Below are 16,154 nucleotides of genomic sequence, written 5' to 3' on the forward strand. Positions count from 1 at the left end.
TTTACTATGTGAATGTCATCTTAATAAAAAAGGAGCATTTGATCAGGAAAAAAAAGTCAAAATGGATAAATAATGCCTGCTCTCTTGTATTTACCTCAAATGGATCCAGTTTGAGGGCTTGGGGAGTGGAGGGCAAGTACAGGTGAGCAAGACTGACCGCAAGTCGGTGATTGTTGACTTGGGTTCATTGTACTATTCATTGTTTGCCTGTCTTTGAAAGTTTTCTTAATAAAGTTAAATAAAAGAATAAGAACTTGCTAGGTGACAAACAAGGACGGGGGTGGTCACTCCAAGAAGAGGGAAAAGTGCATGCAAAGGTGCAGATGAGTGAAGAGGCACCAGGCATGGCCTGACGGGTGGGGCACCTGTGTGAGGACCTGGGACAACCAAGTCCCAGGTCACACAGCCAGTGGAAAGCCAAGCTGCCTGCCTGCTTCCTTTTTTCCTTTCTCTTTATCTCTCTCCCTTCCTTCCTTTCTCCTTTTTCCTTTTTAAGAATAAAGTCTTGGGGCACCTGGGTGGCTCAGTCAGTTGGGCGTCCAATTTCAGCTCAGGTCATGATCTCACAGCTTGTGGGTTCAAGCCCAGTGTTGGGCTCTGTGCCGACAGCTCAGAGCCTGGAACCTGCTTCGGATTCTGTGTCTTCCCCTCTCTCTGTCCCTCCCCTGTTCATGCTCTCTCTCTTCTCAAAAATAAATAAAAACATAAAAAAAAAAAAGTCTTAGGGCGCCTGGGTGGCTTAGTCGGTTCAGTGTCTGACTTCAGCTCAGGTCACGATCTCACGGTTGGTGGGATTGAGCCCCACCCCACCAACCTCCCCTTCCGTAGTCTGTCTGGGATTCTCTTTCGCCCTTTCTCTCTGCCCCTCCCCTGACAAATAAATAAATAAACATTAAAAAATAAAATAAAATCTTGGTTTTAAGCAGAAAGAGTCTCAAAGTTGCTAGGTCAGCAGTTGCAAAGCTCAAGCACATATCTTCTCTTATGGGTGGGGCCTCATTCAGAACCCATTTAATCATACTTTGGACACAATTTTGAGTTGGGATATATGGAATTCCACCCCATGGTAGATGAAAAGCAGTTTTTAGAGGGGAAATGGAAGTCTTTTCAGTAATGCAAGCACGTGGGAAATAATGAAATGTGATGGCGGCAGCCTGTGTTGGGAGGTTATAGATAGGAAAGCTAATGAAAAAAGATTATTAGAATAAAAATAGTCATCAAGGAAATGTAAATCAAAACCACAATGAGATACCACTTTAACACAGAGGAGGGGTATAATTAAGAAGTCAGATAATAACAAGGGCTGGTGAGCATGTGGAGACTGCTAGTAGGGATGTAAAATGATTCAGCCACTTTGGAAACAATCTGATAGTTTCTCAAAAGGTTAAACATAGTTACTATATGACCCAGCAATACCACTCCTAGGGAAATGAAAACATATGTTCATTCAAAAACTTGGGTCTGAATGTTCATAGAAGCACTACTATCCACCAACTGATGAATAAGAATGTCGCATATTCATACAATGCAATATTTTTCAGCAATAAAAGGAATAAGGTAAAGATGCATCTCAAAGGACCACACATTGTAGAATTCCATTTATATGAAATGTCCCGAGGAGGCAGATCTGTAGATAGAAAGTAGATTAGTGGTTGCTTTGTGCTGGGAAGAATGAGAGAAGAGGGTGACAACTAAGGGGGGCAGGGTTCCTTCTGGTGGTGATGAAACTGTTCTGGAATCAGTGATGCTGGCATGCAACTCTGTGAATATACTAAACACTATTGAATGGGTGTTTAAAACACGTTAAATGAGTGAATTGCATGGTGGTGGGAGTTCTATCTCAGTACATTAAAAAAAACTATTAAAAAAAGGTATAAAGGTAGTCTAGGATGTTTTAAGGCAGGAGCAAGAGTGTCACAAGTGTCTGGGCTGACAACCTGGTCATGGCGATAAAATGAATTTCAGCAGGAAATGTGTCATATGTTTTGGAAGATACCTACTGAAAATGAGTAAGAGGAAAAAAAAATTCCAGTGTTTAAAGCAGTGTGAGTCAGGGTCTCTATTAAAAGGAGGCTGTCAGGGACCGCCTGGGAGGCAGAATGATGCTTCAGGGAGTTATAACACTTGTGGGTTAAGTTTTAACATGCACAGATTACACATACTCTTTAATTGACTGAGAAAAAGATTCACTGGCAAATTCAAATTTTATGTATAAATATTTTGGGAAGCAAATAAAGCAGTCTTCAAATGAAAAACTGGACTATATTATGATAGGGCATTTATTTATTTTAGGGCGTGTGAAATGGATTAAAACTTTGTTGATGTTTGAAATGCTTACATTTTGTGCTTGAAACATCAACTATTAAAAACACATGTTTTTTAGGGATGCCTGGGTGGCTCAGTCGGTTAAGCATCCGACATTTGATTTTCGGTTCAGGTCGTGTTCTCATGGTTGTAATATTGAGTCCCATGTTGGGCTCTGCAATGAACATGGAGCCTGTTTAAGATTCTCTCTCTCTGCCCTTCTCCCCTGCTTGCTCTCTCTCCCTAAAATAAAAAAATACATTTTTTAAAGGACATGAGAAAATTTTAAGCTGCCTGCAACGATTTCTCTCATAGCCCATTGTAGGTATGAACCTTTAATCATTACAATAAATGAAAAACTAAACGTGATAGAACAGATGTTCTTTCTGTTGAACGCTGGTTCTTGAGATGTCCTGATGCACTAAGAATTCTGACCAGTTGAACACAACTTGCAAATCTCATAAAGAGCAGCACACTTTGAGCATTGGCCCAATTATCATTTTAACGCTCTCATCAGTGTGCTATAGGTCAACACCATGATACTTTACATTTAATGTTTTCTTTTAGATCACAAAATGTTTCAAACAGTAAAAGAGAACAGAACACCCATGTACCCACTGTCATGCAGACATTTTGTTACATTTGCTTCAAACCCGTCCCCTGGCTTCCTGCTCCTACCCCTCCTCCCCTATGCACAATCCTATTACTGTCACACTCACATCTCAGCTACAAATCCGCACTTCATCCTGTCCCAATATTTAACCCTTTGAGTGATTACGGCCAATGCTCTTTAAGGAGATCATGAGCTGGGCAAAAAGTGCTAAGAGTATATTTTATTGACGAGAAGGTGACTTTATAGTAAGGACATGAGGGTCCAAAAAAAGTTATTTGCCTTCTCAAGGTTATACAAAGTCTGAAATCCACAAATCTTGACTCCTTGTCCAGTAAAATTGAATAGTAGAACTAGCATAGGCTTTTTTTTTAAATGCTTATTTTTGAGAGAGCGAGCATGAGTAGGGGAGGGGCAGAGAGGGAGACACAGAACCCCAAGCTGGCTCCAGGCTCCGAGCTGTCAGCACAGAGCCCAACAAGGGGCTCAAACTCCCAAACTGTGAGATCATGACCTGAACGAAGTTGGATACTTAACTGATTGAGCCACCCAGGCGCCCTGAAATAGCATAGGCTTTAGAGAGGCAGAATCAGCTGAGTTCAAATCGTGACTTTGCCATCGATGAAATGACCTATTATTGAGGAAAAATCCAAGCTTGTCGGCAGCATGGAAATTATATCAGCTCCTCTTCAGAGCAGGTCTAAGAATTGAAAGTAAAACAAGCAGCACTGGGCCCGGCACAGGATAGGGATTCAATAGTGATTTTTGAATTCCTACTATTAGGGTGCTGGGTGGCTCAGTCAGTCAAGCATCTGACTCTTGATTTCAACTCCGGTCCTGATCTCATAGTTTGTGGGTTTGAGCCCTGCATTGAGCTCCGCATTGACAGTGTGGAGACTACTTGGGGTTCTCTCTCCCTCTCTTTGCCCTGCTTGCACGCTGTCTCTGAAAATAAACTTAAAAAAAAAATTCCACCTTTTAACGAGCACCTGTTAAGTGTCAGGCATCATTCCTGGCATTGAGGATATAGCCATGAACGTTACAATGTCCCTGCCACTGTACTGATTAAGAAATCACCAGTAAAATCATTAGCCAACTGTTAGTGCATCCATTTGCAAGTTTTTGTTCCCTATGGCCGTGTTCTCTTTTTTGTTTGGGTTTTCTTGACACATACGGACTTTTCTGTTTCCCAAACCAACTTCAGAGCCAGGGTTGGCCAGGGACAGCCCACATTCTGGCTACTGGGCCCATCAGGTGAGGATGGGAGACAGGCTGTAAATATAATTATAAACATAAATAAAATCTTAAGTAGGCTTCATGCCCAGTGCAGAGCCCAACGTGGGGCTTGAACTCATAACCCTGAGATCAAGACCTGAGCTGAGGATCAAGAGTTGGATGCTTAACTGACTGAGCCACCCAGGTACTCCATACTGAAGAGAGCCAGATGAAAGAGACAGGTCCCTCTCTTCAAGGACTTCTTGGTCTATTAATGATATTAATAACTGAGACCATTTGTGGAGCACTGATTTTGAGGTCAGGTGCTGGGTGAGACATTTTAGTCTCACCCATCTAAGGAATAGTGTTTTGTTTTTTTTTTTAAAGTAATCTCTAAACCCAATGTGGGGCTTGAACTCATGACCCCGAGATTGAGTCACATGTTCTACCAACCAAGCCAGCCAGGTGCTCCTGCTCTACCTTTTTTTTTTTTTTTTTTTTTTTAAATGTTTTTATTTATTTTTGTGACAGAGAGAGACAGAACACGAGCAGGAGAGGGCCAGAGAGAGAGAGGGAGACATAGAATCAGAAGCAGGCTCCAGGCTCTGAGCTGTCAGCACAGAGCCAATGCGGGGCTCGAACCCACAGACTGTGTGATCATGACCTGAGCCGAAGGCGGACGCTTAATCGACGAGCCACCCAGGTGCCCCGCTCCTGCTCTACCTTTTAATAGAGTCTCAATACCTGCTCAGATGTCATCTTCTAAAGGAAAATTCGACTGGACAGCTTAAACTCAAATTTATAAAGGCAGAAGGACTAGATTTTGCCAAGTCATCTTGCTCTAGGATGGAAGCATTCTAATTCCAAAGGTAACAAGGATTTTTTAAAAAATAATAATTGAAGTCTGAGCTTCTCATACCCCAGTTCTCATACATCAACTAAAGTTTTAAAGCTCCTCCTATTAGAGGATCAAAAGGCAAACAACCAAACACCTCAGGCAGCATTTCTCAGTCACTGACAGACTTGGACTGGATGTTATGAAAAGGAGCCACTGGTTCCCTTTGAAAGGACAAGACTGGGTCCCACTTCTCAGGACCTTTGACGGCTTCTCTTGAAACTTTAGCAGGCAAGGCAGTCTGGATTTCTTACAACCAGGCCACTACCCCAGCCCAGCCCCTGCTGTTTTTAACTTTGTTGCTGATTCACATTGTTCTAGGGAGCCTATTCGTCTTGCAAGGCTCACATTCATTGCTTGAACCACTCGCCTTGGCCTTTTTCACCTCCATGGTTTTAATGCTGTTTCTTCAACTTGGAACACCCTTCTCACTCATCTCTACTCATCCAGAATCATCATCTGGCAGCCCAGATACCACTGCCTCTTCCACTGAACTTTTCCCAACTGCCCTGTCAGAACTGCTTCTTCCTCTCCACTCCCACACATGGCTTCTGACTCTATTACAACATGTATTTCATTCTACCATGTTCCTTTTCTCTTGATTTAGCACATCTCCTTAGTCCAGGCTTGCACACAGTGGCTCTCAAATGCTGTTGGATGAACGAAGGGCTGAGCTGAACAGGCTGTGTCAGCTACTGAGGTCACATCCCCTCTGGCAGTGGGACATCCTTTTGACCACCAGACCTGGAAATCTAGGCTTCAGGTAAGCCCAGTAGGTGGTCCAAACTGGGTCCAGAGCTCCTTCTAGGACAATGCTAAAGCAGAAAATGATCTATTATAACCTAGTATCAGAAACATTATCAACTCTTCATTTCTCCATAATGGACCTATTATTTTCACTTTAAAAAGTTTTGATATTGTTAACTTAAAAATAGACAAATACATTTCACATTTAAGAGATTCACATTTTACAGAAGTCAAGCATGAAAGCACCCCGTTCCCTCTCCCAGAAGGGACTACCTGGGGACAGCTTAATGTTCAGTTTCTTCTGTACACTTACATACATACATTTACACAAACACAAATATTTTCACATAAACAGGAGACAGTATACTATCCCACAACTGGCTTTTTAATTTTTTTTTTCTTTGAGAGAGAGAGAGAGAGAGAGAGAGAGAGAGAGAGAGAGAGAGAGAGAGAGACACAAAATCTTAAGCAGGCTCCACGCTCAGTGTGGACCCTGGGATCACGACCTGAGCCAAAATCAAGAGTCGGATGCTCAACCAACTGAGCCACTGAGGCGGTCCTAAATTTTTCACTTTCATTTAATGCACTGATTTACATACTTAATTCTGAATACTTACTGGCCATTCATTTTTCTGTGAACTACTTCATAACCTTTGTCTATTTTTCTACTGAGCTGTTTTCTTCTTGGTTCATATTAACTCTTATACTCACACGCTATAAACATTCATCTTTTGTTAAATATGTTGCAGACTATTTTCCAACACAATCCTTTACGATTTCCTAACACTAGCTTTGGGCAAGCCATTTAACCCAGGTTTCAGTTTCCTTACCTAGACAATGAGGACACTGCCTGTGTAAGACTGTAGGGAGAAGTGAGAACTGCATGCCCAGTGCTAAGCATTATGCCCGGCATTCAGTAAGTACTCAAACATGTGAGCTACTCTTCACTACCTAGACTTGAGGTCACAAGCTGATTAGGTGTTTAGCTTAGCCCATAGAGTTTAAAAATAGTACATTTGAATCCTTTAGGTGAGACATACATTTTCTAGTTGGCCACACCCTCACCTGTCTCTCCAGTTTGTTTTCACAACAGCTTCTCAGATTTGTTACCAGGCTTCCACTCTCCTAAGTTTTTAATGAAAATAAAACAGGCTTTGAAATTATGCATTGTACATTATATAATTATTATAATCAGGCTTGCTCTGTGTACCAGTTATGCACTGCACAACACTGATATATTGTTCATAGTGTAACCCACAGTGGGCAATGTACGACGTGCACTTCTGTACATGGCAGCCCAGTCCACATTTCAAGAAGTTTAAGGCATTCTTGCAGCAATTTAAAAAGCTTTCACAAGAGGCACTCTTTACTTTTACAACACACACTAGGTAGGATCAAGGTGGGAATGATACCTCTAGCATTTAGATAGGATAGGCACAGAGCTAGTAAGCCGGAAACATGGGCCCAAATATCCTGACATTCAGATTGTGGCTATAAAGAACCAAGTCATCAGGTCCCTGCTTGATACCCTGTCAGAGGTAAGATGAGAGCTTCTCGATTTCCAGAGGCTTTTCAGTGATCAACAAGAAACCATATTAAAAATTACGACCTCCAGGGGCACCTGGCTGGCTTAGTCAGTAGAGCATGTGTCTATTGATCTCAGGGTGGTGAGTTCAAGCCCCGTGCTGGGCACAGAGATTACTTAAAAAAAAAAAAAAAAAAAAAAAATGCTACCCCTATAACAAAACCATAGATGGGATTTGGCTAGGTTATAACCCCTTACATATATATAAAACTTCAAATGTTACATGTTTCACAAAGTGTGTTTATACACCCATCATAACACTAACAAAGCCTACTGAAGAATGCACAGGGATTAGGGAAGATATTCAATGGTATTATAATAGTATTGTAGGGTGACAGTTGGTAGCTATACTTGTGAGCATAGCATAATGTATACAGGTGTCAAATCACAATGCACCTAAAGCTAATGTAACACTGTGTGTCAGCTATACACACAACTTTTTTTCAATTAAAAAAAAAAGAATGGACAGGAATTATTATACCTATTTGGTCATCACACGAATTTGAGGGAGGGCATACTGCCTCTAAAAAACTCCCTCCAAATAACTAAAAGGCAGTCTTACCTACCAGTTGAAAGGAACTGTGTCAAAGTGACAGTCTAAAATGTATGTAAAGTCCTGGGAGACAGTGACAGCCACCCAGCTATCAGTTATGGTCTCATAACGCATGCGTGCGTACACATAGCTTCTAACCCACAAACTGGTGGAAAGTTTTCAAACTGACAAACTTGTCAATGGAAACTGTAATAAATATGCAAAAATAAAGACCAAAATAAACCCGAGTCCAACCACCTCGTTAATAGCTGAGGTCTTTATTTCAATTTGTATGTACAGTAAAAGTGCTGCTGAGAATATGCAGCAACCAGACAAAACATAAATGTAATTCTCTCTCAACAATTAGCAGCTTAAGATCTATCAACTACAGTGTTAACGTTCACAGCGTTCACAAGTGTCATTTCTGTACTTTTCAAATCGTGCAAGTGAGTTTTTATTCTTACACACTTTGATAAAACACACAGTCTAGTAGTCAATCCTACTGAGGGTATCACCTAGCATACACAACACACAGACAGAAATGTTAACTCTTAGAGCCACATTCAAAATCCCCAGTTTCATTTGGGGGTGGGAACCATAATTTTGCCTGTGTCAATTTGCTGATTATAATATTTGGTTTTGTTTTAGATGCATATTTTCCAAAGCTGAAAGGCAACTCCTTGCTGGAGCTCACTTGGAATTCAGCATTTCATCTGACTGTATCTCAAAGGAATAGGAAGTCAGAAACAAAACCAAATGCAGTGAAGACCACATAAAAATATGCTCATTATTAGGGCATGGCTAGCAAGGAAGGCTTGATCGCAGTGTTCTTCTTGGTTATCAGATTTTCAACTCAACTGGGTGAAGGGGGTACAGGGAAGAAAGAAGACCTGGTCAATGAAGTGTAAAATTTAACCTACTTTTGCTTCTTAAGGAGCCTGTGGAGTAGAAAGCCTTCCTTGCTAGGATGCATGGAGTATATACCAAGGAACTGAAATTGGAGCAGACAGAAGTGCCCTTCAATTGAACCATAAAAAAGGAAAAATGTTAGTTATTCTACAGCCTGAACAGAGTCACCCAGGCTACCACAGCCAGCCTCAAGCACCAGCACTAACAAGTAATCCAGGAATGCTTCATTTCAAAGGGAATGCGTGTAGTCTTTAAAAGAGAAGAAGTGTTAAAGCAAGGGGAAATTTCCACTCACAGAACAATTGTTAAACAACCACTGGAGTGAGGTTATAGAAGGGCTCGGAATAGATGAGAATCCGGGAACAGCCACAGTGCAAAGAAACACAAAGGCAACAGGTGTGGGCAGCGGGAAGTGGGGCAAGGCATGAAAACAGATGCATGGTTACAAATAGCATTAAATGCAGCTAACTGTTGGGCCTGGTGAAGAAATCAAGGGACAACACAGCTAGAAAGCTGTTACTGTGCCTGACCTAGCCTGTAGCTCCTTCCTAAGACAGTTTGAGAGGATTGTGGGCAGTTAGCACAGGCCTGCTTGGCTGGGAGCTCAGGGGTCTGTCCACAGGCAAAAACCTTCCTTTGATAGAAACTGTCCCAACACAAATGGGAGCAATATCAATCCATCTATCACAGTGTCTTCCAGTGCCCACAAAAAACTTAGTAGCTTCTACACAGTTTAGGGGACTCAAAGGTTCTTACAAAAACTGGAGGATTGTGGCTAAAGCCTCTTTTCGATAGCTTTGTGGGGCTCTCTTCCCTACTCTGAGTGGTAAGCTAAAGCAGAAAGTTAGCAGAAACTATGCTAGTTTGACAAGGTCATGGTGTCCTTTGGCACTCCTGCCTGAAGTCACTGCAATATTTTTAGGCAAAGTTAACATTTAAAATACATAGGCATGGGAACAATTTGTTTTTGGCCTGAACATGAATTGGTTCCAATTATTTTTTAATAGAAAAATCATCCCTGTGGTCCCTGCTCTGGGCACTAATTTTGAGAGGTCAACAGAGCTAACAGGTTGTACTACAATCATCTGGGGATGGAGTGAAGATTGGGGTACCTGAGTTAAAATATCAAAATGGTTATGGAAACAACATGCTGACTCTGAGAAGGCCAGCCTGCCAAAGCCACAGGAGGCTGGAGCTGTCATGTAAACCATCCTCTCAGACAGAGAAGGCAATGCTAATCTAGTTCCAAAAGAATTTCCTCATATGGGAAGAATAGGCAAAGCATGCTTTGCTACTCTTTTCAGGGCATATTATGTGCCCCTTGCTCATCACTTGGTTGCACAGAACTGAGGCCAAGAGGGAACAGCATTTGCGATTCAATACTATGAAGAGATTAACCAAGCTTTCCAGATATGTTCTAAAGGCCCAGTCCCATCCTGGTGGAACTGGTTATAGCATGGGGAAGAAGGCTCAGTTCTTTCTTCTAAATTGTCTATAAAAGTCCACTGAGCACAAGTACGTTAGTAAGTCAGTCTAGAGGACTAGGAAGCTGACAACATTTTACACCACAAACTTGGGTCCTTCAAACCTGACAGATCCTTTTCTGTTCTTTAGGGAGAATCACCTTCAGTTGATTCTCTCAGGCAGACAGAATAAAGCTTTGAAATTAAGGATGCTGGGGCCAAAATGCAGACAGAAGGTTCCACATCACTTTGGTTTCAGTAATTAGGGGGTGTTAAGAATAAATTAAGGAAACACGAGGAATTACGTATGACTCTCATAATATAGTCTCGATTCTTCCTAAAGATAACCCCAGCCCAAAGTCACTGGGTGAACATTTTCTTGGGGCAAAAAAATCTCTACCCTATCATGCTGGTTTGTGGAAACAGCCTCCTCCTCTCCCTGCACACCCTTTTCCTCTCCAATCAAGCCAAACCCATGAAGTGGTGGGGTGGGGGTGGCAGGACACCAAAAAGCAGCAGCCAGAGGAGGAAGTCTAAGCTGCATCTCAAATCAAGGGCATCAGAGGGGAGCATTTATAGCAAGTCTTCCTTTACTCAAACTGTTTCAAGACAAGAGGGAGCAGCACACTTAAATATCCACACATTTCTTCATTTAAAAACATCACTTCTTTATTTCAAAGGAAAAATAAAAGACCCTCCCAACCCTTTCCAAAAAAACCCAATAATAATAATAACAATAATAAAAAATCCTATTAGAAACCATAAGGAAGCACTGAGAGTTTGAGTATTACATTCTTCAAGTATGCTGTTCGGATTTTTTTTTTAAAGTTGGTGACTATACACATATTTAAAAAAACCTTAAAAGTGCGGCCAAGGGATTTTGCTTAAAATTAAGTATTTAGAGGGCTACTTCAAAATACTGTAGTAGGGCTTGCAGTGATCCTTTGGGGCATGATGCTCTCACTTTTGTATCCTAGTAAAGGTTAAGGGACCAGGTTCAAAAGTGATCATACTTCCAGGGTTAGCATGAGTGGCCAACTTGGGTGAGAAAGCCAGGGAGAGATCCATGTGTTCATCCACGGACAAGGACAATCCACCCTGAATCCAAAAATTCAGACATGGAATGTGGTAGGATTTCACAGTAAAGTTAGTCTGGGAGGGGGAGAGGTGGTGAGCCCAGACGAGGCAGGGTGTTAGGTTTAACTGGTTTCCCTAATCAGGTTTTTGCATCTTTTTAGTGGGTTTTAGTGCAGTCCTTCAAGCCACAATTTAGAATGCCCTTCAGTGTGCTCCAGATTGTTGGTTCATATTAAAGGACTGTTTAAGATTTGCATCCCAAGGAAAATCATGCTACATAAAAATGATCCAAGATTTTTGCCCAAAAAACTTCTTGGATAAAATCTAAAAAATACTATTGCAATTGCGTCTCTTGAAGAAAAAAACATTATTCTAAATGTAAACAGATTCACTCAACTCTTTTGTTGTTGTAGAAAACTTCAGAGTAGGTAAGTTGCTGTCTAATTCTTCGCTGCATGCACTCGCCAGAGGGTAGGGGAGCACTGCCTTCTTGTGCCAGCATCATCTGGGGGAAGAAAAGAACCGTTCCACATAGCTGAAGAGGGCATCCCAGTGCTTCCAGAGAAAGGCAATGAAAACCACAAGGAATAAAGTGCTGAACGTCCTGTTGCGAGTCTTCATGAGAGGAACCACGCAGTTGGCTACCGTGGAGACAAAGACCAAAAGGACCGCCATGACTGCCAGAAGGATATTGATGAGTTTACCCAGAAGGTTCCGGGCAGTGGCATTCTCCAGCCCTTCCAGCTGTACCACCTGCTGCTGCTGCTGCTGCAGCTCCATCTTGGAGATGCGGGTCTGGCATGCCTCCAGGGCCTCCTGTGGGCCAGAACAGGGAATAGTTAAGCCTTCTGCTCATATGTACTCCGAGTAGCTGACATGCCCTTTGAGCAAGCCAGATGCTTCTTGAGCTATGCCAATATTTTAAATATGTAAGTCATTATTCAAGCAACTCTTATTCACCTGAACTGCTCCCCATTGCATTCTTTGTGGGGTGGCTCACAGGAAGTAGTAGCCACGCTTAGATTTGGTTTTAAACATTAAAAAAAATTTTTTTTAATATTTATTTTTGAGAGACACACACACACACACACACACACACACACACACACACACACACAGAGTGCTAGTGGGGGAGGATCAGAGAGAGAGGGAGACACAGAATCTGAAGCAGGTTCCAGGCTCTGAGCTGTCAAGAGAGCCCGACGCGGGGTTCGAACTCACAAACCATGAGATCATGACCAAAGCCGAAGTTGGATGCTTAACTGACTGAGCCACCTGGGTGTCCCTGGTCTTAAACATTAAAAAAAAAATTTTTTTTAATGTCTATTTACTTTTGAGAGAGACAGAGACAGAATGCGAGTGGGTTAGGGGCAGAGAGAGAGGGAGACACAAATCTGAAGCAGGATCCAGGCTCCGAGCTGTCAGCACAGAGCCCAAATGTGGGGCTCGAACTAACAAGCTGTGAGATCATGACCTGAGCTAAAGTCGGCCGCTCAACCAGCTGAGCCACCCAGGCGCCCTAGTCTTAAACATTTTAATGACAAGACTTCAAATATACAATTGGCTTCTTTTTTTCCATTTAAAAATCACAAATTTAAGTTGCACAGTTGTGCCACATAAAACATTTCAAATAGGATACATAGTTCCTCTTGATACTTTCCTCAAATCCAGGTCCTAGTCTTAAAGTAACACTGTCAATTTAATGTGTTCATCCTTTCACTTATGTTTAAATGCATACATATTTAAGCCTAGGGAAACGTATGGAATTATTTTTTGACTTTCTATCTTAATATAAATAGTATCACAGTATGGCAACTAATTCATAACTTGTTCTTTTACTCAACAGTGTGGGTCCTGGTGATCCTTTCCCTGTCAACGTGTAGAGATGTACCTCATTCTTTTTAACTGCTATGTAGCATTTTACAGTAGGGTAGGTATTTCATAGTTTATTCAGCCAGTTCCCAACTGGAGAGATTTAGGTTATTTCCAACTTTTCTACCGTAACAACTATAATGTGAACATCCTCTGGACATCCTTGTACACACTATCTGGTGTTTTCCAAGTTAAGCAAACCGCAGACATCAGTGTAAAGGGCTCTCTGATCCATCTCCCTAAAAAGAGTACACTTTCCCCCTTTTAGGTTGATCTCTTTAAAAGAGGGCACTATGCTCAAGCAGTAGACCAAATATTTTAAGTAAAAGGTTCCTTTCAAGCCATGAGTTTATATGAAATTTACCCACAACGTTCGGAGGACAGACCCTATCTCCTTAGCTAAGGTCAGGTATCCTGTAAAGTTCAGTAATGGTGGGAGCCCGAGGTTTTTCTGGTCTTGGTTTCAGTGCGTCCTGGTTTCCCAGGACTTGAGGTGAAGGCTAGGCAACTTCAGGCTGGAGCAAGCTAGTGAATGGGCAGTCAATGAATACTACCCAGCCCAGAATGATCATGGGAAAAAAACTAAAACATGAACAGAATTCTGAAGTCTGGAGAAGGTGGCAGCTGGGCAAATGATCTAGACATTCTCTTGATTCGTTTGGGCTGTAAAGAAGATTCCTGGACCACTTCCCTTCTCTAAGACTAGCTTATTTCAAGATGCTTTCATATGAAATCAGCAACTGTTCCCCTAGAAATACCTCCCAAGATAAGAAGAAGTTACATATTCTATTTCTTCACAGCATACACTAGAGGGCTAGTAACCTTAAACATTACTGCCTCATATGTTATTCTCACAAACTGCTTGGCAATGTGCCTGTGAAAGGCTTGGGTTTGGCAACTAGGACAAAACCCCTTTTTATAGAAGAAGACAGACAAGATGGCCATGAATCTTGTCAGAGCAGCTCCTGAAGCAGGAGCCAACAGATGTAATAATGCATGTAATCTTCTATATACTGAGACCTCAGAACATTTCCTAAGAACTCAAGCAAGCATACCACCCCTAAATGGTATAGACTTTTGAGAAATGTACCTCATTTCAAGAATAGGTAAATTACAGTTAATATAACCTCCTCCTGATATTCTATGTTCTGCATCTTTTTTTCCTGAACTTTTCAAATACTATGGTAAAATACACCTAACATTAAATTTATCATTTAATTTTAACCATTTTAAAGTGTACAATTCAGGGTCATTTAGTAAATTGATAATGTTGTACAACCATCACTACTATCAAATTCTAGAACATTTTCATCACCCCCAAAAGAAATCCCCTATCCCTGTTATTCCCTTTCCTCACTCCCTGTAGCCCCTGTCAACCACTGATCTACTTTCTGTCTCCATAGACTATTCGGGACATTTCATGTAAATGGAATCACGTAATATGTGGCCTTTTGTGACTGGCTTTTTTTCCCCACTGAATTTAATGTTTTCTACATTTATCCATCAGTATTTCATTCTTTTTTCTTCTTCTTCTTCTTTTTTTTTTTTATTGTGGTAAAAGGCATAGAACATAAAATCTACCACCTTAACCATTTTTAAGGGTATAGCTGAATGGTAGTAAATGCATTCATAATGTCATGCTGCCATCACCACCATCTACCTCCATAGCTCTTTTCATCTATACTCATTACACAAGCACCCCTCATTTCCTTCAATCCCAGCCCCTGCCAACCACCATTCTACTTTTTGTTAGTCTTATGCTTTTACATGTGATCCTTCATGCTAACCTGGATGTCCCGGGCCCGTTCATAGGACTGATATGCGATTTTCTCTTCCATGCTGGCCAATTCCTGCTTCAAGTTTAAGATTTCATTCTGGTGGAGCTCTGTTAGGTCATTTAGTTGTTCTTCTAATCGTTCACATCTAAGAATGGGGGAAAAGTTAGAATTTTATGCATTCTGTATTTTTCCTGGTATTACTCTCACATCCCATCCCCCAAATCCTTTCTGCAAAGGAAGAAAACAAAAGCACAGAAAAATTAAGTCAGTGGCCTGGGCTAACAAGGCATGCTAGTGGGTTCAGTTCTCAGTCCCTGAAATGGACAGCTTGTCACAAGGCCATATCATAGCAGCAACATGGTTTTTCCACAATCTTCTCAACACACAGTATTTGCAGCAATGCCAGCAGCCCTGGTTAGCTTTGAGCATATTCATAATAAATGAGGCAGTTTTTACTCTGCTCTGAGCAGCAGAGGGGAGAGGCAAAAAATAGAGGACAATTAAGCAGGTCTCATCACAAGATAAACAGCACATAAATGGAAAATGACCTTCTAGCAGTCACCAGTAGCTTATTCTGATAATTGGTAAGTCACTCACCCGGATATTCATGATTCAGGACCTATCATCCCCATGGCCAAGCACAGCGTCTAGGTCATCTTAGTCAACAAATACTTACTGAGAGTCTGAGGTGTACCAGGTATACTGTGGTAAGCAACACAGAATGCCTACCTTCAGTAATTTACATGCTAAGGTGTGTGGTGGGGGAGGGAGGTGAGGCAGAAAAAACAAGACAATTGCAGGTATGGGTAAGTAAAACGTAGTCAGTAGGGGTATACGACAGAGTGCCTGATGGTAGGTTAAGCTGGAATGTCAGAGAAGAACTCTTTCCTGCTTGGCACTCTCCAGCAATGAGAGCTGAAACTTGAATGATGATATGAATGGACTTATAAAGATGTGGGGGGAGGAGTATCTCAAAGCAGAAGGAATAGTAGGTATCAAGTTCTCAAGATGGGAACTAGCTTGGCAGGTTTGGGGGACACAAAGCAGGCCTGTGTGGCTACAGCTGAGAAAAAAACAGAATGGAGGGAGATGAGGTTCCTTGGGAACAGGTCCTTTTCTTCATCTTGTATCTCTAGCACTTAGGACTACCTATGGGAAGGTTATTTA

At 41.6% G+C, this 16,154-nt stretch overlaps 1 protein-coding gene across 5 annotated transcripts in view; it reads right to left on the reverse strand.

The window, feature by feature from the left end:
* Positions 1-8,150: 8,150 nt before the first annotated feature.
* The window catches only part of TMCC1 (transmembrane and coiled-coil domain family 1), a 246,431-nt gene continuing 238,427 nt past the window's right edge, over positions 8,151-16,154 (reverse strand). For all 5 annotated transcript variants that reach the window (XM_053897484.1, XM_019433575.2, XM_053897486.1 and 2 more), the window contains 2 exons: positions 14,997-15,132; positions 8,151-12,153 (listed from right to left, as the gene is read on the reverse strand). In XM_053897484.1, the coding sequence (XP_053753459.1) occupies positions 11,839-12,153; positions 14,997-15,132 (451 nt within the window). In that variant the 3' untranslated portion in view covers positions 8,151-11,838. The remainder of the gene's footprint in view (positions 12,154-14,996; positions 15,133-16,154) is intronic.

This window comes from Panthera pardus, unplaced genomic scaffold (genome assembly GCF_024362965.1).
Source record: "Panthera pardus isolate Hobbes unplaced genomic scaffold, ASM2436296v1 HiC_scaffold_8, whole genome shotgun sequence".
Taxonomy (NCBI): Eukaryota; Metazoa; Chordata; class Mammalia; order Carnivora; family Felidae; genus Panthera; species Panthera pardus.